We start from the raw sequence: 26,298 nt of genomic DNA on the forward strand, positions 1-26,298 counted from the left end.
TTCAGATTAGATTCTAAAATCTTGCTTGAACTCTGAAATCTGCGTTATTAAGCATGTGGGAATAATGCGTGGCGGCCAAAGAAAGATCTTCCGATCGAGCGAGGTGGTATGCTCGGTCAGGTCGAAGCCCACGTGATACATTTCAGGTGTCGTGTACTGACGCGCTCAGAAAACTTCGATAGCGCGATGCAGGAATGTTAGGCGAATTGTGGGTACCGCCACAGGCATATCTGGTGATAAGCGTGAGGATTGTTGATGTGAAAATCTGTCAATATTCTGATTAAGATTAAAAGGATTACAATTCTCAGCGATTTTCGAACTCTTGTAAATAATAATAGGTACTTATTTGTAGTTAGGTTACAACTTACAAGATAGGTAAGTATACAATATTAAAACGTTCTAAACTAAAAGCTTCATAATTACATCTACTAAATTAAGCTTTTAAGGTACCTAATGGCTAATGTACGGAAGGTGTTGAGAGGTTGTTACAGCGACACTTGCTAATGGAACCAGGCCATCACCATCTCTATTAGGGTTTTAATGAAACCATCAGGGCGAATGAGCAGAAGAGTAAATGAGCGAGAGAATGTGGATTGCGTTAGGAAGTTCTTGAAACTATTTAAGGTGACGCCGCGTTAAAGTAAAAAACCGTGTTGGATATATTATCTTTTAGATTCCTTGTTTGCTTTTCCATGAGAGGCCGGCCCGGCTTCTTATAGAAAACAAGAAATGGAGCAGAATAATTTTGGATGCTTAAATCACTCTCCTCTGTTGGAAAAATTAGAATCCCTTAGAGGTCTTTTTGATTGATTATTCTGTGTTATAAAAGTTGACCAATCGTGTTATGCTATGGGTAAGACAAAGACATGATGAATACTGACAATGAACTTTATTTTCGCTTTAGTTATAGGGTAAATGACTAGTACATTGGACAGTACTAGTCATTGGACAGAGCATAAAAACACAATATTTATTAAGGTTGTTTTAAAAACTGCCTGTTTTTAAAGTTTTAAGAACGCCTGATTTTTAAGAAAAACAGGTAGTTTTTAAAGCAACCTTATTAAATATAGTGTTTTTGTGCTCTGTCCAATGACTAGTACTGTCCAATCACTAGTCATGTTCACCCTAGCTTGAACTTATACTATAATTTATATAGCATATTTAGTATACTTTTTCTCACTTCTACTAATATTGGTTTAAATTAACCTTCAATTAAATGTTACATTATTTCTCTCGTGTTTCTTCACAAGTAAGCCTTAGTTTATTAGCATTTAGAAGTACCTAATATAGCTGTCTATTAGTCACGCCGCGAACGCGAATAGGTCAACAATGGCTAGCTTTTAATTGGTTATTGACTATTGTAAACAAAACTATAATGCGTAGCAATTTTGACATTTATATGATCAATTACCACTGATCTACTGCGTACCTAACGCGTGCATTCGTGCAAATGATTAACTCTGGTACTCTATAACTTTACTCAAAAGTAATATAATTACATAAGTAATACCTATAGGATGATTCATGATTCAGGAGCGATAAAAATTACTATTGGTTTCTATGTCAAAATTAAATAAATACTTCGTTATATTACACTGCCTGCTACTCGTAGTTCTCATGGTGATTTAATATTATATCTTTAAACGAGCAATTCTTCAAGTATATATGTATACGTGGGAGAGCCATGCTTCGGCATGAATGGGCCGGCTCGACCGGAGAAATACCACGTTTTCACAGAAAACCGGCGCGAAACAGCGCTTGCGCTGTGTTTCGCCGAGTGAGTGAGTTTACCGGAGACCCAATCCCCTACCCTATTCCCTTCCCTACCCTCCGCTATTCCCTTCTCTTCCCTTCCCTACCCTCCCCTATTACCCTATACTCTCTTAAAAGGCCGGCAACGCACCTGCAGCTCTTCTGATGCTGCGAGTGTCCATGGGCGACGGAAGTTGCTTTCCATCAGGTGACCCGTTTTCTCGTTTGCCCCCTTATTTCATTAAAAAAAAAATAGCTAGTAATATTTGTACCTTTTATTACAACAAGTAAAATGTCAGAATTTAATCGAAAGATTACCTTTAACATACAATATAAGTACTTTTTCCATCTTAAAACAATGAGTGTTATATTATTAGTCATAGCTATAAGTACATAATATTATGTTTATAATTCTATAGAAGCGACAAGCAAAGCTAAATATTGTTATCAAATTGTATAAACAGCTAGTAATTAATGTAGCGGGCCGCAGTTGAACAGCTCATACCTGACGTGCAATTATCAGAATGCCACCGCGGAAATGCGACCGACCTAACTTAAGTCAGTGCTGCTCAGCTCGAGATAAGCTGGGGTCACACAAAAATGGTTTCATTGTTGTTTATTGGATTAAATTATGTACATTTACTTACAAAATATGTTTAGTAAATATGTGATAAAAATAAGAAACTTATTGAATTGGTAAAGAGAAGTTAATTCCTATGCAGATGGGATACGTACTTTGGTCGCGTTACGTCAAACCCAGCCGACAGATCACAATTATTAACATTGAATTTAATATTGAATTAAAGTTGGTCTGTCAACTGCCTAGGAATCAATTACCTCGATGGTACATACATAGGTATTTCTTTTTATACCTGTAAACTATTTATATTTTTTTCGTTTGAACGTTGTGATTAAAAATGTTCTTAGCTACCGTAATTCATCACGACCAGCTTGCTTACCTTTTTGTTAAAATAAATAATACTGTCATAATAAACATGCGACCCAAGCAACACAGGTTGGGCGTCCCTGTACCAAACCAAGTCGATTGCTCGGTGTATTAGATTCGGCGAGCTGCGCGTGATAACATCGGTGCAGGTTCGATCCCAATTATAGATTGTGTTTGTGTGTTTATGACTGTTATTTAGTGAACTATCTTGTGATATCAGTATACGAGGTAGAGTTCGGAGAGCGGTAAATCTTAATTTTAGCCGACATTTATTTTGTAGTCTACATAATTTGTTTTAAAGTTTTAACTTTCTTATTTTAAACTTAACTTCCAAAAACAGCCTTTCTGTTAAAAATATTTCAAGACGTACGTAAGTAAATTGTTATTAAAGGCTGTTTAAAATATTTTAATGTAGGTAAATAATACAAATACCACACACAATTCAACCAAAAAGTAAGATACATTTGACTTGTTTAAAAACTTGTTACAAAAATTTTGTAAACAGAACAGACTTGTTTAAAAAGGCTTTGATAACTCATATGAGTACAAAATTGTAAGTTACGAGTAGCATATCGTATGCCGACTTTGTTTTTCCAATGTCTTGCTTTTAACACCGCGACATACCTACCACTAAAGTGGGACCTTTCTGAATCTTAAAAATCCATTAAAATTGCCTACTGGAGGTTTCTTAAAAACTTCGCGTCCTCGACACAAAGGCTACACATGGATGCCATTAGCTGAGGACGGAGGCTGAGGGCTCTCGGAGGGCACCGAGAGAGGTATCGAGATGTTAGGGCGCTGCGTAGAGGGTGCGATGCGAAAGATGTTTACCGAGATATGTAGGAACGGCCGATATTATGTTTTCCCAGTCCGTTTATTTAGGTATATAGTTTCTAGTTGTATACAAAAGTTTTTTAGTAGTCGTCTGCATGAGAATGTAAGATATATATTGGGTTATCACTTTTCGGACTTTATAGGCGAAAAGATAAAAAGTTTGTACAATGTACAGCCCGTTAGAGTTTGGCTCGAGTATAGTGCGCGCCTTGCATAGTGTAGCTGAATAAATAATATAGCTTTATTCTTATAATAAATCGTTCCGTTAAATTAAACCTTACCGCGTAAAAATACTTCATAGCTAAGCTCTTATAGCTTGGCGAGGCTCACAGGCTTGAAATGCGGCTTTTAGCTGTGAAAACACGCAGGGGTTGTGTTGTGTGGAGTACCCTGCACTATCCGCTACTGTACAATACACCCAGTTTAACCAGATATTAGGGTCATGCCGGTATTGGTCACACCGATAAAGAATGAAGTTAGGTTAGGTTAGATAAATAATAAAGTGAAGTTGTCTCGAGCTTCTCGTATAGAACTTAATTTATGTGAAACTTACCTAAATTGAGAAATGAGAAGCACCCAAGACACTCAATATAAGTCGTGACGTAAGAGAGCCATGCTTCGGCACGAATGGGCCGGCTCGACAGGAGAAATACCATGGGCTCACTGAAAACCGGCGTGAAACAGCGTTTGCGCTGTGTTTCGCCGAGTGAGTTTACCGGAGGCCCAATCCCCTACCCTTTTTCCTTTCCTACCCTCTCCTATTTCCTTCCCTACCCTCCCCTATCCCCTTCCCTACCCTCCTCTTTTACCCTATTCCCTCTTAAAAGGCCGGCAACGCACCTGCAGCTCTTCTGATGCTGCTAGTGTCCATGGGCGACGGAAGTTGCTTTCCATCAGGTGACCCGTTTGCTCGTTTGCCCGCTTATTTCATAAAAAAAAGTCACTCAGACACAAGCAACGTCGCGTGGCATTACAGCCAACACCATATTAATAGGTTGTTTGATATTATAATGATTATTGACTATTAAAACATTATTTTGTTTACTTATAATTAAAAGGTGGGTGAACTATAATCCTTGTCACTTTATACCTTAAATATTTCGAATAATCTATTAGTTTTGAGGATAATTAAAAAAAGCAATTGACTGATCTGTTGAATTGCCAGTTATTGAACTCGTGTTATCCTCTCATCATCGTTAAAATATTTTGACAGGTGTGTACTACACGATGGCGGTAGTGGGTCCAGCGCTGGGATACGTGGTGGGCGGACAGATGCTCAAGATATACACAGACTTCGCCACTGTCGATGCTACGTCGTAAGTATATTTTTACATAATATGATAATATTAAGCAAAGAGTTATGGGATATTCGCATAAATTTTTATGTATGCGAATATCCCATAGTAAACAGCTAGTAGATAGGTAATAATCTTATCTTTGCTAGTTGCGGAGTCCGCCCGCCCGCGTAGCACCATTCTACAGGAACGTGCTACGCTGCGCTATGGGGCGCTACGCGGCGTTACGGGGCGCTACGCGGCGTTACGGGGCGCTACGCGGCGTTACGGGGCGCTACGCGGCGTTACGCGTAGATCTTTATTATTTTATCCAACGCCCTTTTCGTTTTTCGGGTTTATGTACTTTTCGCACGCTCTAATCAGCACTAAAACGTAAAATTCTCCTTTGTTTTTGAACCCATTCGATAAATCGGTTATTTATTTGTTAGTGTGATTTCACTTTAAGTTGCTAGTTTACATTACAAGTAAACAAGCCTCAAAGTAGCAAACATTTAATATAAAAGAAGCCCGCGTCAGTATCTTGTAGCTCCACAAAGCTTAATTATCTGTGTTCGGTTCATTTTTAATATTTCAGTGGTGGGCCCCGACGGGTGGCGGCTGCCTCTCACTTTCATCCCATTGCGTTCGGAACTTTTCAGCCAAATTAATTCCGGTTTATGTTTTTGCGGCTTCCGTTTTTAATTTTATATCATGCGACGCGATATCGTATAAGATAACTCGTAGAGCTAATGTTATAGAAAAAAGCGGATGAGACGACGAACTTTTGTTGAATTGAATTAAAAAACGTTAGAGCGAATTGCTGATACTTCTCTGCAACATGCCGACGATATTCGCTATGTTTTCGTACAGTCGGTCGTTCGTTTCTTAGTATATCTCCTGTCATTTTAAGCGATTTCTTTCGATGAACAGATGACATGGCGATATATCGTGTCGTGTAAATCGCCCCGAAGCTCCCGGTGCGCGGCAGCGGTTTTCAATGACCTCTTTGATACGGTTTCACTTTTCAATTACCCGGCGCGGGATGGGGGCTGCGACGGTTTTTAATCATTCCTAATATTGGATATTAATTTCATATATTTAATAAACCCTGCTGAACGCCTGGACACATACATATACATTCTTAGGTACCTATAGCTGTTACGCTTCAATCTTCCTAGATTGATGCGAGAATAGGCCCCGCCTATTGTCACTTCGAACGCAAGCTGCATCAATCGCGCGCCAACATTCTGTCTCAGGCACAAGTGTGACTGACAGCCGACGAAGCAAACAACGTTCATGGCATGAAAATACCTGTGCCAAAACAATTCCATTATTTCTTTGCCGCACCACATTTTCCATAGACGTGTAAATTAATATACTTAAATATTTAGAATTAAAAATGTTAAATTCAATGTAATTGTTAAGTTAATTAAGTTCAGCGAAATTCTCGTCAACAAACCGTTGTGCAGTTTGGCGATTTATAATGTACAATTTATAAGTTAAAATGTAAGCATTTTTTTTTATTACAAAAATTTTGTGTTTATTTAGACACTTAATGTGCCTTGTGGCGTTAAAAAAACTGATTAATAACATTTTAACGACTTCGACTATCACCACTCCTGTGTATAAAACAAAACAATTTTAATATTCGCCTCGAAACATAATCAGTAATCGCAACTCACAAGTCGACCGGCCGCGGCATTAACATACGAAAACAGTTTTAAACGTTACCAACTTTAAATAAATGTTATCGTTGGATCTCCGTGATTTTGTTACATAAATACAGTGGAAATAAAAGGAAAACAATCAGACATTTATCCACAAAATACAATCTGTTCCACAGTGATTGAAAATAGTATTAGAGTTGAATACTAGATTAAGGATTTTAATTAATAAACTTTGAGTTTTGCCTTCATAATTGATATGACTAGATGTTGCCTGCACTCTGCACTTTCGCGTAAGTACCTATCGTCGTGTCGAAACGCGTATAGATAATAATATTATAAATTTAAATTAAAATGTACGCAAAAGAGATGTAGGTTCTGCGTATATTTGTCTTGATGAAACCAAACATTTTCCTCATGGCGTAGTATAACATTAATCAGTTTTTCCGGTTATTGGTAATTCTATCAGAGTCCCCCAATCGGTACGTGCCGAGGCATACCCGGCCCGGATAACCCGCCACTTACCAAAACATTTCTTTCACTCTGATGCGTTGAATATTAATAAGTTGAGCTGATTGATACGTGTTCACGCACGACTGAAAAACTAAAAATCACTAGTTAAATACTTAAGTTTAATATTATTATGTTATATTGATAAGTATATTCAATTTATTCCATCCCACTAATATTGCCAATTGTCACCGTGTTACAGACGACACTAGGAAGTAAGAATTAAAGAATAACACATATCGTAAATATCCAACCTAGCGAAAAATAGGCCCGATTATTCTTGCTTTATGCTTTGCTTTGGAATTGGGTCTCCGGCATCTCCGGTTGTAATGTAGCCCACTGTTATCTACACTACTATTGTAAAGAGGAAAGATTTGATTGTTTGTTTGTTTGTCTTGAATAGGCTCCGAAACTACTGGACCGATTTGAAAGATTCTTTTACCATTGGAATGCTACATTAATTCTTCTGAACATAGGCTAAATTTTATTTTGGAAAAAAATAGGGTTCCGTTGGGATTTTCGGACGCAAGGTGTAAAAAATCAACCAGAAATGTTACTTTTTTCGCGTACGCTGCCTAAACTATAAAAGAAAGAACCATAACATGTTCTAAGTAATTGTAGATCTTTTAAATATCTACAAAAAAGTCCGCAACACACTATACCTATCTATGTTGAGTGAGGCACAATAACCATTTTTTTATTAAAAATCTTGAAATGTTTTTGGACTACATTTAAATGCTTTTATTTTACTCATGGCATTAATTCTTATCAAAATAAATGATTTCATTACTAAGTACAGTTAATGTAGATAATATTTGGTCTTTGAATGATTAAAATTGGACGTTTGGTTTTAATGTTATGGCGAAATTAAAATATTACGATTTCTGCTGCACGTTGCGAATTGGGCGTCGTCAAGGCGCGCCGCGCGGGTGTGCTCGCCCGGAGAGTCCACGTAAATATTAATTATTATTACCTCGATCATGGGAATCGCAGACACAATAGATTTATAATGTCCACCCGTGCGAAGCCGGGGCGGGCCGCTAGTAGCTATTATAAATGTCGTATTTCGTATAGGTACCTATTAGCCATACAATATTATATTGCGCCGACTTCAATACCTTTACTTACGTGATTCCTAGCAGCTATTCTATTCAATACTCTCATGTTCAGGTTGGGCATAACCCCGCTGAGCTCGTCGTGGATCGGCGCGTGGTGGGTGGGGTTCCTGCTGTCGGCGCTGCTGTGTCTAGTGGTGGCGGTGCCGCTGCTCGCCTTCCCCTATGAGCTGCCAGGTAACACGACTACCCTTAGCCGCGGCCGTGGGTGCAAGCATACACTAAAGACAATGTTAAACCAGTCGTAAAACTAAAATCGCTAGCATCACCGTCGAATCGTCAAATCAACTATAAGTGTCTATGAGAATATACAGGCTGTAACAAAAATAAGTGATAATACTTTAGGGTGTGTATGTGTTCCTTGTAGAGAGTTCACTGTGAAAGTGGCAGCGCTGAAAGACCAAAAATTTTTTTCACTTTTGTATGGGGAAACTCGTGACGCTTGGGCCTTTGCCCATACAAAAGTGAAAAAAATTTTTCGTCTTTCAGAGCTGCTACTTTCACAGTGAACTCTCTACAAGGAACACGTACACACCCTAAAGTATTATCACTTATTTTTTTACACACTGTATAAAAGCTGTTTCAGTTATACCATGTAATACCTTGTACTAAAATGTATTATGTGGTAATACGAGATGAAATACGTGGGAGAGCCATGCTTCGGCACGAATGGCCCGGCTCGACTGGAGAAATACCACGTTGTCACAGAAAACCGGCGTGAAACAGCGCTTGCGCTGTGTTTCGCCGACTGAGTGAGTTCACTGGAGGCCCAATCCCCTACCCTATTCCCTTCCCTACCCTCCCCTATTCCCTTCCCTTCCCATCCCTATTACCCTTGTGGGAATATCTGGCTGGCGCGTTGCGGAGGGGCGGGGAGTGATGATGATGAAGGAGGCGTGTTCTGTCGAGGGTCACCAATGTGGGAATATGTGCGTGGCGGCCAAAGGAAGATCTTCCGACCGAGCGAGGTGTTATGCTCGGTCAAGCCGAAGCCCACGTGATACATTTCAGCTGTCGTATATATACCGACGCGCTCAGAAAACTTCGATAGCGCGATGCAAGAATGTTAGGCGAATTGTGGGTACCGCCACACCCTATTCTCTCTTAAAAGGCCGGCAACGCACCTGCAGCTCTTCTGATGCTGCGAGTGTCCATGGGCGACGGAAGTTGCTTTCCATCAGGTGACCCGTTTGCTCGTTGCCCCCTTATTTCATTAAAAAAAAACTGTGATATGGATAATTATTGTCCATAGCCAAAGTAACATTTTGGCGTAAGTCTATCAGAAAAAAGTGAACAGTACCTAGCCAATAGATTATAAACTTATCATTAATTATTGCTTGATCATTTTAAATAATATTTTAATCTATATGCAATGATATTATATATAATAAAGACTGTGAAGCAATGGTTCTATTCGGACTGTAGGCATAACAAAATGTTGTCCCTCCGCTTTCAAGGTTATTTCAACAAGGTCGCTCTTTCACATCCGTCTCGAAGGACCACTTTTGTGTAGATTTTTACCGCCCCTATTTAGGCACTTGAGATCAAATCTATTATGTGGAGTTGCCAAAATTTTCACCCCACGAACAAACAGAGTAAAGTGCTTAAAAGTAATGCGGTGCCGGCAAACAGCTACCTCCCGTGGGAAAGATTGGATGCCCCTTTGTATATTTTTATGGCTTTCTGGGGAAAAGGTGTCGATATGTTTGGGATGAATGAAATGCACTTACTTAATTGAGTATTTTGGACTTTGGTCCAAAGTAAAAGCTTAGGACGTGTGTTTAGTTCTGTATAATTTTACCTCTTATTTACTAAAGTATTTGACATTCTTTAGTACACAATAATATTTATTTATTTATTTATTTTATTTATTTCCATACTTATTTCTACCATTACAGGTTTACCCCAATGCGATAGAAACATACAAATAAAAACTTACCACTAAATAATATTCAAAGAATGATTGTACCTCAATTTTAAACTGAACAATAACTTATTTTATACATAGCAATCCTTGTGAGTTCACTCTGAGCACAGCAGAAAACGTCGGTTTCTGACGCAACTGCATTAATGTAGCGCAGTGTCCGCGTCAGCGGCGCCTGCTGCTGGAGGTTGGAGCGGGCGCGGGGCTCTGCTAGCAGAGAAGGTCGTCTTCGCCGCCACACATACTTGTCTGGCACGTTAAGGTTGACCCATGCTAGTATATCCGGGTTGTACAGAAGACCTCTCATAATCCGAACCACAAACAAGACCAGTGCCAGGCACTGGTCTTGTTTGTTTCAGCTGCGGGTCAGGAGGGAACCCTCCTGACCCGCAGCTGTGTATACCCTACCATACCGAGCAAGAACAACGTCGGGTAAGACAGGGGATAGAAAGGATTGTTCTGTATTTTTTCCACCATCTTACAATATTTAATCTCGTGAGGCGACCATACCACAGAACAAGTTTCCAGATGACTTCTCACTAGAGCATTATATAGCACCATTATGGCATAAACATTTTTTAAACCACGCGCCGTACGCAATATAAAGCCCAAATTCCTATATGCCTTTGTACATACATCCCTATAACTATGGTCCTTCAAATTTAACGCTGCGGTTAATTTTACACCCAGGTCTTTTACGTCCGACACCCTGTGTATATCCTCCTGGCCGATTCTGTAATTACATACAACAGGAGATGTCGCCCTAGTGAAAGATATAGCTGCACACTTTTTAATATTAATTTCCAAGCGATTTTGCTTGCTCCAACTTAGCACTCTGTCTATATCTGCTTGGAGTTTAATGCAGTCCAGAATACTCCTAATTAATAAGTACAATTTAAAATCATCTGCATATAATAAATGTTTCGCTACCCTTATGACATCTCGTAAATCGTTTATCATGATGATAAACTGAAGAGGGCCCAAATTACTGCCTTGGCTTACTCCCGACCACGTAAAGTAGCAATCAGACTTATAACCACCATACTCCATGAATTGTCGTCTATCTTTTAAATAGCTAGCGAAAAATTTAAGAAGGTGCTTTGAAAAACCAAACCTTGCAAGTTTAGTTAATAGTATGTCATTATCGACTAAATCGAAGGCTTTTTTTATAATCAAAATATACTGCATCGATTTGGGCCCCACTATCTACCGATTACCCAATATATAAACGATTAAGTTGGTATATTAGGTATGTCAATGCTATGAGTGTTTTGTTTGGAAATCTAGGACCGACGACGACCTACCTACATAATTTATCATTATCTTCAGTATATCAATTTTGTCAGAGTAACACAACTGTAAACGGGTAGAGTTTAGACATATTGTCAACTGCTTTAAGAAGCTTTTCAAAAAATATTTGTAGGTGCTGAAGAAATCCGCAACTCCAAAGTATCGGAAGCACACGAGGGGTCAGCGTCTAAGTCAGCCGCTTTCAACGCTTTGAAAGAGCTGCCGAAAGCCGCTGCAGCTCTGTTCAAAAACCCGACCTTCATGTTCCTCAACCTGGCCGGCGCGAGCGAGGGCATGCTGATCTCGGGGTTCGCGGCGTTCCTGCCCAAGCTCATTGAAAACCAGTTCGCTGTCAACGCGTCTTCAGCTGCTCTGTTGTTAGGTAAGTTGTTGCCACCGGCGTATATATAGCTTTTATAAGAGGGGGGGGGGTAAAAAAGCGGCTGATTGCGAGTTGGAATCGTCCCATGAAGGGTTCCGCAGCATCAGCAAATAGGCAACGTGTTTAGGAAATCAAAAATATTTTATTTATACATGTACCGCACCGATTTTAATCGGCGAGGTACATATATTATTGTCGAAATTAGACAAGTAAGATGGATAGTCCGGACCCCCAGGACACCCCCCTTATATACGGCCATGGTTGTTGCCTTCGTTTTATGTAATTATTAAGCTGTAGCACTATGGACATTGGACATATCGATTTTAAGGATCATTACAGCGCAGTTGTTTATCGCATATCAACCAGCTGAGTCCACTACAGTTCTTCTGGTAATTTCAGTTTTAGCTTCATGGTTGTAAGCTAGACCGCTCGTTTCTAAACATTCTATGGGCATTTCTACATAATATCCGATTTTCTCGCTATTCAACTCTTTCAGTACCTACCTACGCAGGAAAAAATGTATAGTCCCATATTATTTTTTTATAATAACGATTGTGGAAAGCAAATTGCTTAAATTTCTGGAACCATCAAAACATATCCTCTACCTTCTAATTTCAAGACTATTTCATGCCAGGCGTGATAACCGTCCCTGCTGGCGGCGGCGGCACCTTCGCCGGCGGCTGGCTGGTCAAGCGCTGGCGTCTCTCATGCGCTGGCATCATCAAGCTGTGTGTGGGCGCGACGCTGCTGGCCGCAGTCTTCTCCTTCTCTTTCGTACTAAGCTGCGACAACGTGCCGTTTGCAGGTGTTACCGTGCCGTATGAGAGCCCGCCGGTTGTTGGGTAGGTGATTTGAGTTTATAGTGTTTGCTTCTTTAGTTAGCATAGACTATACAGCAGGGGTTCCCAAACTGTACACCGCGGCGTCCTGGTGCGCCGTGGAAAGGCAAGGGCGCCGTGAGTCGACCCTCCATCTTTATCCGAAACCACAAATATTACAAAAGAAAATTATTATATGAACTATACAAAGCAGGCAGATGATTAAATAATCGTTTATTATTATTTACCTGCTTAACCTAACTAGGTAGAGTAGGGCGCCGTGACAAAATATTGCAGGGACGTGTAACTGCGCCGCAAGCTTAAAAAGATTGAAAACCCCTGCTATAGAGAATTCTTTTCGCGTACCATTTTTCTCCAGCAAAAGCTTGTCCTGCTTATCGCATGCCATTCAGCACTAAACGCTGGAAGTAGTCTTGAGCTTCCAACCATGCGGACGCGCCTAGTAGTGCCATTTTCCGACGAAATTATTTGGGGTTATATTTTTTTCATCAAAATTCCTATTGTTTATCTACAGGGGCTCCCCGATAGAAGCGCTATGTAACGCCGGTTGCGGGTGCGCGGTTGGCGCTGGTGCGGGCGTATGCGGCGCGGACGGGCGGGCGTACGCATCGCCGTGTCTCGCCGCCTGCCGCCGCGCGGAACGTCACGCGCGCCGAACTACGTATAGAGACTGCGCGTGCGTTAGCGCCTCGCTGCTGCCAATATACACCGACCCAGGTATGTACAGATCACAGATGTGTGTAAAAGAAAGAGTGTGTGTCTGTGTGTGTATATATATAATAGAAAACGTAATGACCACTGACCACTCCGCCTACCTTGATAACAGTATCAATGGTAATGAGAGCGAGATAGTGATGGATGTCGTGTTGCAGAGGCGAACGTGTCGGTGGAGTACGAGGCGGTGGACAACCCGTGCTCGGGCTCGTGCCCGCTCCTGTGGCTGTCCTTGTCCTTAACGGTGTGTGTGAGAGAGAGCGCGATAGTGAGGCATGTCGTGTTGCAGAGACGAACGTGTCGGTGGAGTACGAGGCGGTGGACAGCCCGTGCTCGGGCTCGTGCCCGCACCTGTGGCTGTTCGTGTTTCTGTCCTTCTGCGTGATGCTCTTCACCTTCACAGCCACCATGCCCGCGCTGTCTGCCACGCTCAGGTAATAACAATCTCTCTTTCTTGTGTTTTTATACCCCTTGCAGGTTATTGATCATAATATAATATTTATCCATCGTATTCCATATAAGACAGATGCCATTGTGGTCTTTGTAGACTTATATACCTAAAGGGATAACAACCCCACCAAACATTGTTATGTCACAAATTATTCAAGATACAACAGCATTGACCAGATAGCAGCTTCAATATTATATTGTAGTAGTAGAGGACGTCCTAAAAATGTTTCACCACCAGATGCGTACGGGAAGACCAGCGGTCCTTCGCACTGGGCATCCAGTGGATCCTTGTCCGGCTTTTGGGCACCATCCCCGCGCCGCTCATGTTCGGGTTCCTCATCGACCTGTCCTGCTCGCTGTGGTCTTCCAACTGCGGGACCACAGGTGCCTGTCGACTGTACGACAACAGATACATGAGCAGGTTGGTTTCTTGGAAGATGTTTGCTTTGAAACGAATTTTCACCCATTAAAGAGTAAAGGGTCCAACAGGGCTTCTTAAAGTTTTTAGTTTTGAAGTTATCCCACTTGTGACCTCTTGTCACAAGTGTCTTGGTATCATTGAGGATGCTATCAGCATTAACACGATTTTGTTGCCTTTGGCGTTGCTCGACCACCCGAAAGAATTTACCAGAACAGGCATCATACTTCTATCTTTAATTCCAGGTACATGCTAGCGATCGCCCTAGTCGGCAAGCTCTGTTCTGTGCTCTTCTTTTTCCTGGCGTGGTGGTGCTACCGGCCGCCTAACAACAACGCAGTGGCTCCCGCGCTGGTGTTGCACGACAAGACCAACATCACAACTGTCAACACTGTCAGCGCTGCTGTCAACGGCGTCAACGGCAACGGCCTCGTCAACGGCGCTGACGCCAATGGATACTGCAACGCAGCTTTAGAGTGCAGCGACCATTTATAATTTTTGTGAGAAACAGCAAGCACGCGCACATTTTGTTACATGTTCTGAGAAGTAGGACGGGCCGTATTTACGTCGGCAGAAAAAGGCAATGTTGTAACATCACTCAGCAGAGAATTGCTCATTTATTGTACCCACATTGGTATAATAATATAATAAATAGAGATCAGCCAATGACGACACCTTGATGCCAATTCGTATCGACATAATGCTCAGGTGAGATAAAAATCCAAAATTGTAGTAGGTACCTAATATTATGGTTACCATACAAGTAAATTGTGTTACTGTTCGCTATAATATTAACACCATAGTCACAAGAATGATGTTTTATACATTGTAATATTAACTTAATAAAGAAAATGATGCACATTCAACATCCTATTGAAAAGTTTTTAAGTTCCGGTCAATGTATGTGTAAGTAGAGTATACCCATACTAATAAAAAAAATATATAAACGGGTAGGTTATGCATATCTACAAGAATTTGTTGGAGGATCATGATTCATGGATGATATTTGTCTTGGTTTCGAAACAACTGCCACTCAAAATAACCCAAAAGCCGCTTGCAAAATGATGCTGATTGATTTTAAAAAGAGAGAGATATAAAACAGATGTCACGCAAGTGTGAAGTGACAAACCAAAAATCTATGATTAGTGCGATTGCAGGTGATTAGTGATTACGATAATATAAAGAACTTGCACTAATCAGTCGCTGTCCACACTTGCTTTCTCCTGATCACTAATCACCTGCACTTTTATCACTACTCAAAGTGAATACAAGCCAAAACTGTGTGTGAAGTGATATATTCAACCTGTGAGACAAGCAGCAAGAGGACTTATCCCGTATATACGCGTATGCACATTCTTATTAGTATGGGCTTAGATGTTAAGTATGAGTACAATACGAAGGCACAATTTTTATGTAGCGTAGTGACTAAATGTAACAATAAAAAAATTACAGCAGACTTAGGGCGGCCACTCAAGTGCGATGATGGTCTATTGCGATTTGCGAATAAACTACCTAATGGTGTCTTAGAATTTTTTATTTCAAAGCAATGAATGTATGCGAAGGATATAATATTATTGCAATCTGTTCACACTAGAGGCAGCACCAGCGTAGGCAAAAAAGAAAAAGTTTTGTTCGACGTATGACAACGTTTTTGGCAATATTATGACGTGTGCAACATATCGGATTGTTTACTGCATTAAGTTAATATACCTAGCGGAATAGAGCAACAATCTCGAGCTGTCAAACGTAACCGAAATTGGTTTCATCTGTGTGTAAAAATATGTGTACGTATACACTTACACAAGCATGATTGAACATGATTTCTATGAGATTAAATTGTCATTGTGCGGCACGTGCCGACTGGACGTCAAAAAAGAGTGCTGCTGTCATGTATCACATGTCTCTTTTTACCACGCAGTGTTACTGATAGTGACATCTCGCTTGCTCAAGCCTTTGTTTCTCTATTCCGCTAGGTATATTACCTTTATGGTTTACTGTATGTGTTAGTAGCGCCCTCTGCTCAGGTGCGGTCCGAAGGGGGGGGCACAGGGGCCATGCCCCCCCCCCCCCCAAATCTAAGGTAAAATTGAAAATAAAATAAAACCCAGAACCGTCCGAGGGCGCAGATTAAAAAAGCGCAGCGCAGATTAGATAGTGACTATTGAGTGACCCCCCCCCCCCCCCAAATTTCAGGCTGTGACCGCGCCTGCCTCTGCTCCGATCTTTGCGAAATATTTCCTTTTGAATGACGCAAAAAAATGAAAGCAATCAATCGCAAATGAGCAGCCAGCCTTATATCTGTAGGAATTTGTAAACTGCCAACATAATAGATGGAACATTTTGGATACATTTATTACCATATTATGTGGACCAAGTTTTTGTTACTGCAACTTTGATGCCCTTATAAAATGGCAGTAGGTAAGCCCTGCTACACATTTGGAACCCCGAGTAGTTTCGGTCTATTTTACAAACCTACTTGTTGTAAGTAAAGATAAGTGTATTTTGTTGAAGACTGATTGTTCAAGTAGATTTAGTAATAACTTATTTATAAATGTTTTGATTCAAAGATACCCCTTACTAATAAAAGTATACACATTGTACACTGATATTATACACAATATTTTGTTCATTGCAATATTTATTTAACATCAGACAAGAAACTTTGTATTACTTTGTAACTTTGTATGTCTAATAACGGTTAATGAAAATAGTGAAAATAAAAAAGTGCGTCTTTTTATTAGTAAGCGGGTCAGCGTAATAGAAGAAATTAATATATTATTATAATTTATCTCATTTTAATGATTGTTTGAATTATGACATTCCAAATTTTTATATCAGGTATGATATTTTTTGTGATTTTATAGTCATCATTATTGAATATTGACGTATTATTTTTCTAGTGTTAGCTGTATAGGTTTTACAATGTCAGTCAAGTAAGGAAGTTTAGTAGGAACTGCGTATAGTCTAAGTACAATAATATACTATGTCACATATAACATTTGGGAGTGTTGTACCACAGTTTTGTATATTTGTAGATATAGATAAGTTTTTGTATATTATACAGTTTTATTGGGTTCATAATAAATATTCCAAATTGAATGTGGATGTCTCTGACTTGTTAATTTATACCTACTCCTTTTTATAGTTCTCGACAAGCCAATAATTAGCCAATATTTGGCTAAGATAATAATAATTCTAAAAGAGAAAGTTTCTAATCTAACCTATTTAATAGTTTTAAAAAAATAGAAGCTTGTAGACAGATATATCAATATATTATTATAACTTCAACAGTAAAATTATTAACTTAACAAATCTGGTATTCTCCTATAAAGTATAATTACTTTAGTATATAAAATTATAAAACATAAAAGCTTAATAAATGATCATTTAAATACTTTATACTCAGTCCAAGTTATTGAAATTGCATTATTACATATACATATATAAAACAACTAAAAATATCAATTAACTAAATAGTTTTATTTCTATTATACAACACAGTATGATAGTAAAGCAATCAATGAACATTTTTACTTTTATTTCTATATGCTCAGCATATGTATTGACACATTACATTTAAAAAGTATTTCATTTGTAGTGACAAAAATTATTATATAATACATATAATAATATTGTTGCTCGTTAAGTTTACTTACTTGAACATATCAAAATATCACAAGTGTATAAACTATGTTTAGAAAAACTTAACACCCTGATTGTCATCAAAGTCCATTACCTCACATTTGCCTTTCACTTCTAATGTTTTGAGAGCCTTCATCAACACATTCATGTCCAAGCCGTGGAATTCTGGAAGCAATAAATATATCATAAATTGTATAGAGAAATAGTAGTCTCGGCTGTTTGCCGGAGAAATGACTCAGGTACGGGCATAAACCAAGTATCCTGATTCATGTTAATGATGTATTATGATTGGAGTGTAGGGAAAGATGAGGATGGGTTTAAGAAACGGCTAACTAATGAACATGTATCTATGATAATGGATTTTTGAATTTGGATGTAAGTGTTTTTATGCAGGTCTAGAGATTTCAGTGCAGCAGCGAGGGTTTTCGGTATTACTCCGGTTGATGAGATGATGATCGGAATAATTTTGACAACGTCTTGATTCCACATCTGTTTGATTTCATCTGCAAGTGGGATATATTTTTGTATTTTCTCATTGTGTTTCTGTTTTAGATTGTTGGTGTTGGGGACGGCGATATCTATGAGGTAAGTTGTTTTTTCTGGTTTTATTGTAAGGGTTATGTCTGGTCTATTGCTTAGGATGGTACGGTCAGTGACTATGTCACGATCCCAGTAGAGTTTAACAGTGCTATTTTCAAGGACATTGCGAGGTTTGTATTTATAGTATGGTGTGTGTGAATCTATGAGTCTGTATTTAATTGCTAGTAGTTGATGAATGTGTTTGGCTGCGTTGTCATGGCGGTGTGTGTATTCTTTAGTAGCTAGTGTGCTGCATTCTCCGGTAATGTGGTCTATTGTTTCGGCGCTTAGGTAACATAGTCTACATTTATCAGTATCTAGTGACTCTTTAAGAATAAACTTTGAATAATTGCGTGTTTTTATAATTTGGTCTTGGATCGCTATTAGAAAACGTTCTGTCTCTGAATATAAGTTGCCTTTGCAAAGCCTGCTACATGAGGCTGATTGGTCGACATGTTCTTGTTCCAGGTGGTGAGGATATTTACCGTGTAGTGCTTTGCTTTTCCATTTTTGTATCTTATCGGAGTCTTTCAGTATCTTTAGTGTAGGGTTGAATTGGCTGTTGCTTAGCTGTAGTGGTGTACCTTTATGGGGAAGTCTTACTATTGCATCATGTAATTGGCTGGTTTGAGCTTTGTTAAGGAAATAAGATCGCATGTTGTTTATTTGGTTATAATGTAAATTTTTTATATCTATAACACCTCGGCCTCCTAATTTTCTTTTAAGTGTGAATCTTTCAACTGCTGAGTGAATATGATGGATGTTATGTTTGTAGCTTAAAGTTCGGGTTGTGGTGTTTAAGGCATCAAGTTCCGTATCTGACCATTTAATTATTCCAAATGAATATGTTAAAATAGGTATAGCGTAGGTATTTATGGCTTTAACTTTATTTCGAGCAGATAGTTGTGTAGCTAGTATTTTGTTAAGTCTCTGTTTATATTTAGATTTAAGAGTATTTTTGATATCTTTGTGATTTATTGCTATGCTTTGTGAAAACCCTAAATATTTATAAGTCTCTTTTGCTTGCATGCTATCTATTATTCCATTTTGTTGTTCTAAATTTAACAGTTCTGTTTGGGTATGCTTTCCTTTATAATGCAGTTAATTTTACATTTATCTATACCAAATGTCATTTTTATATCTATAATAAATTTTTCTGTCAATCTTATTCAGTATTCTAGTTGCTGTCTGTCGCTAGCGTAGAGTTTAATATCATCCATGTAGATCAAATGTGTAGCCTGACTTATTGAGGATTTTAGTAAGTGGATTCAGAGCCAAACAAAACCATAAAGGACTTAGTGAATCTCCTTGAAATATACCGCGTTTAATTTTAATTGAAGATGAATTTAAGTCGCCATGTACAGTTCTTAAATTAAGCCTAGTAGACCATGTTGTCATTAAAAGTTGTAGGAAATGAATTCATTTACTATTTACCTTATTTATTTTTAAAACATGTGGAAGCCACGAATGAGGAACACTGTCAAAAGCCTTTTGATAATCAATATATGAATAGTGTAGGTTTTTATGGTTTTGTTTGGCTTGATTATGTATCTCGGAGTCTATTATAACTTGCTCTTTACATCCCATTGACCCCTTAGCACATCCTTTTTGCTCTTCAGGTATGATATTATTTTGAGTTATATGTGTAAGAATTTAGTTTTTGTGCAATTATTGATGTAAGTAATTTATACAGCATTGGGAGACAGGTGATTGGGCGGTATTTTGTAGGATTAGTTAGTCATTATCCTTCGGCTTGAAATATGTAATTCCTTGCGTAAGGAACGGAGGTATTGATTGTGGATCTTGTATAAATAAATTAAATGAATTGGCAATATAGCTATGTGTTGAAATGAAATATTTAATCCAATAATTATGTATTTTGTCAGGTCCTGGGGTCTTCCAATTTAAACTTTTCTTTATAGCGTGAGTAACATCTTCTCTGTGTATTACTATATCTGGCATGTTGTCAATATTTTGCCATTCTTCAGTTTCTGCATCAATCCAGGGAGATTGTTCTTCATGTAGGGCTGGATTTAACCATAGGTTCTCCCAATAGCTTTTAACCTTCTCTAAATCTGGTGGTTCTGTAATTTTTATATTTTCTGCACTAAGATTCTGGTAAAAGATTTTTTGATTATTAGTAACTAACACATTAGGTATTCTTCTTTCATTACTTATTTTAAGTCTTCGTAGTCGTTTTGAGTTGGCTTGTAATTTTTGTTTCAAATTATCTAGTTTATCTGCTAATTGGTCTATAGGGTAATTATTGGGATTGACATTTTGTTGAGTTCTTGTATTAAGATTACCTTTAAGATATTGTGTTAGTTTCCCTATTTCTTTACGTAGTTGTTTTATTCGGTGTTCAATCCGTATCTGCCATTTTGGGTTGTTATAGTCTATTGTTTTATCGGTTGATTTGTTCGTGTTTGTTTTTCTTAACTTGACATGTAGAGTCGTAGCAGTAATAGCCGCGCAATATATTGCGCTTTGGATTTCTTCTATATCAGTCGTAACCTTTTCTTCGAGATATTTTCCTATGACATTATTTAATACCGTTATTGTTTTAATTACACTACGTTAGATTTGGAGTTTTAGGATTATGGGCCTTAGAGAGGGATCAGTACCAGAGTATTTCATTATTACCATTTCTTTTAAAACATTTTCAATTTTTTCATTATCTATTAGGTTGGAATCGGCCGGTGGTGTGTTCGAGATGTTTATCTCTTGTGTGGTTGTATCTTCTACGGTATTTATTTATTTATTTCTTTCTTTATTATTTATATATTTGATCTGCTAGTCTTTGTTCCGATATGTGTCTTAATTCCGGAAAATGTTCAATGAATTTTTGATGAAGTAATGGTCTGAATGCTGTGAGATTAGTTTTGCATGATGTGACTGTGTAGTAACAACGGAGAAGCTCTCTATTTATTTGATCGGTCCATTTCATCCGTTGCCTACGTTTGCCAGCAAAAGTGGTTGGAGGAAGCATGTCCTGCAAAACACTTGTTACTGGTATGTTGATGAGGTGTGATTGTAGAGTATGGTGGTCTACGGGGTGTATTTCAATATTTTGTGAGGTACTCGTAGACGAAATGGTGTCAGAGATGGGCATAGAGTAAGTAGCAGATGCTTCCTGTGCAACAACATCTGATATTGGGGAATGTGAAATGGATTGTGATGGTGACGATGATTTATCAAACATGTAAGATCTTGGCGAAGAGTGGGGTGATGGAAACAAGCTGACAGATGAAGTGGGTGATGTAGGGTACGAGAGTGTGTTGCTCGTTGTTGAAACGATGTTTTCTGCAGCAGTACCAGACTGGGCAGAATGAGGCGATACGTTGTCCCCCCCCAGAATACGAGGGATTGCCCGGGCCCGAGGGCCCCGGGCGGGATTCTCCATTGCATTTCGCGCCGGTACCCGCCTGGGGTATATTTCTATTACGTAGTCGCATGTCATAGGTTTTTATATGTAAACACAAAATAAGAGTTAACCAAAAAGGAAAAATAGTACTAGATGTAACAAAGGTGGTGAAAGATAGGCAAAACATAAATAAAAACGTAGCAAAATAAAGATCGATTAATAAAAAGACAATGAAAAGATAGTAAAGATAAGGATAGAACCGACGATCTGCCACATGGTTGCGCCACCCTGCAGTGGACAGGGTGGCGCAGCCATGTGTTGCCCGGGGACACTAACTAAGAAGAATCGGCCTCACTCCCTTATTATTATTATTATTATTATATTGTATAATGTAGTGTAATAAAAAATTGTGGCAGGAAGCTAATAAACAGAAACAGATATGACATTAGCAGATAGGGATGAATCAGTTGTTAGTAATTTTAACTAATGTATTTAAAAAATACTGTAACTCATGAAGAATAGTACTTCTCCTCAATTTCAACAATAACATACCTTCTCCAACTGTATTTTCCCCTTCTCTCAGTTCAAATAATGTACAGACTGTGTTATTCAGGCCATTGTTACTCGCCCAATCATACACCATGTTACCCCATTCATCCAAAGAATGCCAGTACACCTCCCAGACATTTTTACTCTTATCTACAGGTGCTGCTTTTCCATTCTTCGCCATATACTCTAGAATAGTCAACATAGACTCTTGTGACAGTTTCCTACTTATAGACTCGTTGTTAAATATACTAATATTTTGTATTTCTCTTATATCTATAGTGGACTGTTTGGTTGCCTTAAAATAGTCTGTGATGAGATGTTCCCATGCTTCTAGTTGTTTTGCTCTCGTCTCCGCTTGTGGCTGAATCCTGAAAAGATCATTTTGATTTATTAAAAAATTATCATAATAGTTATGACGACAAAAAATAATGTTTGATAAAATATTTCAGATGAAACAAACATAAATAAATAGCACATACTTAATATAACAATAATAATTACAATTAATTGGTGTTTTCAGTTTTTAGTAAAAACAAAATCATTATCCATAATTCAGTACAAAATACACAAATGATTGTATTAAGCTTCATATTTTATACATTCTTCATTAAAATACTTTCACCCTATCAACCAGTTTCTATAAAAATACTTACAGTTTATGACTTAATACTGTTTTTGTATTGCTCAAACGCTTTGATGAATTTTTCTTCTGAATTCTGTCTATTCTGAAGAGTTTTTATGGTCTTTGGCTCTAAATCAGTAACAGAGAGTCTGAAGTGAATATGTCTTCCGTTCACCACAATATGTGGCAAGTCAGACTCATGTTCCAATGTAAAACTTAACATGATGGAGCAGTCTTTAGCGACAGCTGATATGAGAGCTAAGTCTCTAGCATTTGAAACTTCAACAAATTTCTCTCTGTCACATTGTTGTGATAAATCAAGTTTATACTCTTCTAAAGTGTTAAGAACTTCAGTGACATGGTCATTATTATTTTCTAGGTCTAGTACCAATCCATTGGCCAATTTTTGGACACTTAGGAGCTTGTACAGAAAGCTAATATCATCAAGTTCATTGGTTTCATTACAATTAAATCCTCTTTTATAGTCGTTGATTTCATCTGATCCAATAAGTCTCGTATTAGACTTCCTACAGAGTAGTACGGTAATTATAAAGTTCAGAAACACATTCAGTGACCCAAAAATGTCATTTATAAAGTCTGGTTGCGTTTTAAGATTATCACTAAAAACTATGATGCCATTTTGAAATAGTTTTAAATTGTTTTGTGGGTTCTGCAGCAGGTTGTGCAGAGCATATTTCATACGAATATAAACGCCCGAAAATAAATCTAGTGGACAGTATTCACTTGTATTAGTGATTTCACCGTTATTTAGTTTTAAATATTGTTTAAGGCAGTAGTGACATTTACAGCACTTTCTTAGGGGCGCATCTATGAAGCCTTCTTTGGGTTTGATCTCCAAGCAGTAGTTATCACCTTTGATACTAGAAATTGTCAAATTTGGAACTGTAATAGCATAGCTGCTAAGTTTTGACTTAGCCTTTCTGTGATTTGGCCTCCATTTCTCTATGTCTGTAGAAATTTCAAAGATTTCATTTTCAGAGAGCACTGTTACTTCTTGATGGTAATGGTCGTCACCGAATATTAAAGGTACCATGATCTTGTTCACGTATTGTATAGAGTTGGTTATGGTGGATAGTTGAATCTTTTGGTTGTCCTCTTTGACCAGCCGTATCACTTTATTAGTATTAAGTATTTGTAGAACAATATGCACGTTTCCTTCGTTGATATATTTAAATTTACTACCACGTTTACTCATTGCGATTTGATACTGATTTGCTTAGATTTTTAAACTGAATAGACAATGTTTACTTACGTGAAAAATGGAGGAAAATTGTACTGCCACGGCAAAGTAATTGACATTCTTTTATGTATATTGTACCTGCACTAAATTATCTTGTTGCTAGGTTCTAAAGGTCACTAAACCTGGAATTATTGGTGAAAAAACTGAATTTATTTGGTGAATGGTAGCATGAGCAAGCGAAGAAATGAGAAATACAAATTACAAATGTCAAATCACGAATGATTAGTGTCATTGTCATTAATTGTCACTGACACTGTCAGACGTCAGTGACAGTGGCAATCAGGTGGATGAAACTTTCGAACAAAAAAATTGGGTTCCAAATTTAAACGTAGCACCTAAAGTAAGTTGGATAATCTGTACAATTTTTAAGCAAGATTGACTGTGATTGGTTGATAAAAAAGACGAAGAAGAAGTTTAAAACTCAAAGTTCGATTTTCAGTTAGTAGGTGGGTGAAACTTTCGAACAAAAAAATTGGGTTCCAAATTTAAACGTAGCACCTAAAGTAAGTTGGATAATCTGTACAATTTTTAAGCAAGATCGACTGTGATTGGTTAATAAAAAAGACGAAGAAGAAGTTTAAAACTCAAAGTTCGATTTTCAGTTAGTGAAAATTATTTTGTAGCAACTCTTTCAAAAATTGTAAATTAGTGGATTAATTATTGAAAAACGAAAGGTAAGCCATTGTGAAATGTAAATATAAATTGAAGCAAAACATAACTATGTCATACCGTGTTCTAATACAAAGTATGTCATAGTGATTATTTGTATATTTGTATAATAATTTACAACTTAAACTATAATAATATGAAAAAGATAGATTATTATTTCATGGTAAATATTATAATGAATCAGTATGTATGCAGTTAATTTCGAAAATGTTGAAATGTGTCTATTGATTTAGTGTAGTAATTAATTGCACGTTAAGGATAATGGTTAATAACCATAGCTGGGCACCGTTAATCAAATAGTTAACTTCGTTAATCGTTAATACGTTAAAAAAAATGTTAGCTTCGTTAAAGCGTTACATTTCGGACGAATTAACGCAAGTTAACGTTAATCCGTTAATATGTAATATGGCCTTGTTGTAACTTATATCATTGCGTTAGTGTACATACAAAACCTGTTGGTTTAAGGTTTTGGAAGTTAAAATGTTAGGGACAAAACAAAATACTTCTATAATTATTGTATTCTACCTAACTAAATTATACTGCACTCTTCTTTATCAACATGCAAATGATTTATAATAACAATAAACAAATCACTCTCTCTATAAGCACCGGCGCTGAGTAATGAAATGATAAAATGAAACAAATCTCTTCTCACTCGCACGCGCCTGAAAATGTATCTAGTATTGTTTTTGTTTTACTCGCTGCTGCCGTGCCGCGACGTCGTGCTGCCCGCCCGCACGGCACTTGTCGTTTCATACTAACTGTCTGAACCTGTTTTCCCGCCGCGCCGCGGTGCCGTGCAGTATATAGTAGGCATTGGATTAACAATTAACGGACTTCTGCATATTAACGGAAGTTAACGGGTCCGTTAATATTTTTAAAAGTTAACTAAAACGTTAATCCGTTAATCAAAATGTTAACTTCGTTAATTAACGATTAACGGATTAACGAGTTAATGCCCAGCTATGTTAATAACTATAATAATTTATGTATGGAAATGTAGTAAATGAAAAACTTTTCATTAATTTCAGATGTTTAGGTCCCTTTACTAGTTTGCAACATTTTAGTCTGCAGGCAATGGTTGTTAAGGAGATTTTAGGAGGAGAAAAAGGAAGGTATGGGATTATGAGAGGTGCGGCCACTAAGGGAAAATCCTCTGATCAAGTGAGGTGGTATACAGCTGGCCTGAGCCCCGATAATTTCAGCTGTCGTATGTACAGGGTGTAACAAAACAAAGTAATAATACTTATGTGTGTATGTATAGCCCGTCAAAAAAAGTCACGACATTAATAGAGTCGGCACTTGTTTCCGGTGTGGCCTCTTATGGCCACACTGTATCCAGTCACTATAAAAGATTTTGATACTTTATATTAAATACAGTTTAAAAACACTTTGTAAATATTATGATTTATATATATTATGTAGTTAAGAAAATTTGAAATAATTATGATGTAGTTATATTGTGTGTTTAATTTACGACATTACAAGAAACAATCTAAT

The 26,298-nt window shown here is 37.9% G+C and overlaps 2 protein-coding genes across 4 annotated transcripts in view; one reads left to right on the forward strand and one right to left on the reverse strand.

Moving 5' to 3' along the window:
- The window catches only part of LOC121730358 (solute carrier organic anion transporter family member 4A1), a 62,465-nt gene extending 47,153 nt beyond the window's left edge, over positions 1-15,312 (forward strand). For both annotated transcript variants that reach the window (XM_042119367.1, XM_042119368.1), the window contains 8 exons: positions 4,746-4,848; positions 8,151-8,272; positions 11,443-11,691; positions 12,326-12,533; positions 13,045-13,247; positions 13,534-13,678; positions 13,933-14,115; positions 14,358-15,312. In XM_042119367.1, the coding sequence (XP_041975301.1) occupies positions 4,746-4,848; positions 8,151-8,272; positions 11,443-11,691; positions 12,326-12,533; positions 13,045-13,247; positions 13,534-13,678; positions 13,933-14,115; positions 14,358-14,607 (1,463 nt within the window). In that variant the 3' untranslated portion in view covers positions 14,608-15,312. The remainder of the gene's footprint in view (positions 1-4,745; positions 4,849-8,150; positions 8,273-11,442; positions 11,692-12,325; positions 12,534-13,044; positions 13,248-13,533; positions 13,679-13,932; positions 14,116-14,357) is intronic.
- A 2,378-nt stretch (positions 15,313-17,690) lies between these two features.
- On the reverse strand, positions 17,691-24,318 carry LOC121730359 (vacuolar protein-sorting-associated protein 25-like). Of its 2 annotated transcripts, XM_042119371.1 has the most exons (3): positions 24,142-24,318; positions 22,250-22,614; positions 17,691-17,919 (listed from the first exon to the last, which is right to left on the reverse strand). In XM_042119371.1, the coding sequence occupies exons 1-3, from the start codon at positions 24,186-24,188 to the stop codon at positions 17,807-17,809; spliced, it is 525 nt and encodes a 174-aa protein (XP_041975305.1). In that variant the 5' UTR covers positions 24,189-24,318; the 3' UTR covers positions 17,691-17,806. The 2 variants fall into 2 exon arrangements, with proteins under 2 accessions (XP_041975305.1, XP_041975304.1); XM_042119370.1 differs by lacking the exons at positions 17,691-17,919; positions 24,142-24,318 and adding an exon at positions 22,900-24,135 and having other exon boundaries at positions 22,498-22,614.
- Positions 24,319-26,298: the final 1,980 nt, after the last annotated feature.

This window comes from Aricia agestis, chromosome 9 (assembly GCF_905147365.1).
Source record: "Aricia agestis chromosome 9, ilAriAges1.1, whole genome shotgun sequence".
NCBI lineage: Eukaryota > Metazoa > Arthropoda > Insecta > Lepidoptera > Lycaenidae > Aricia > Aricia agestis.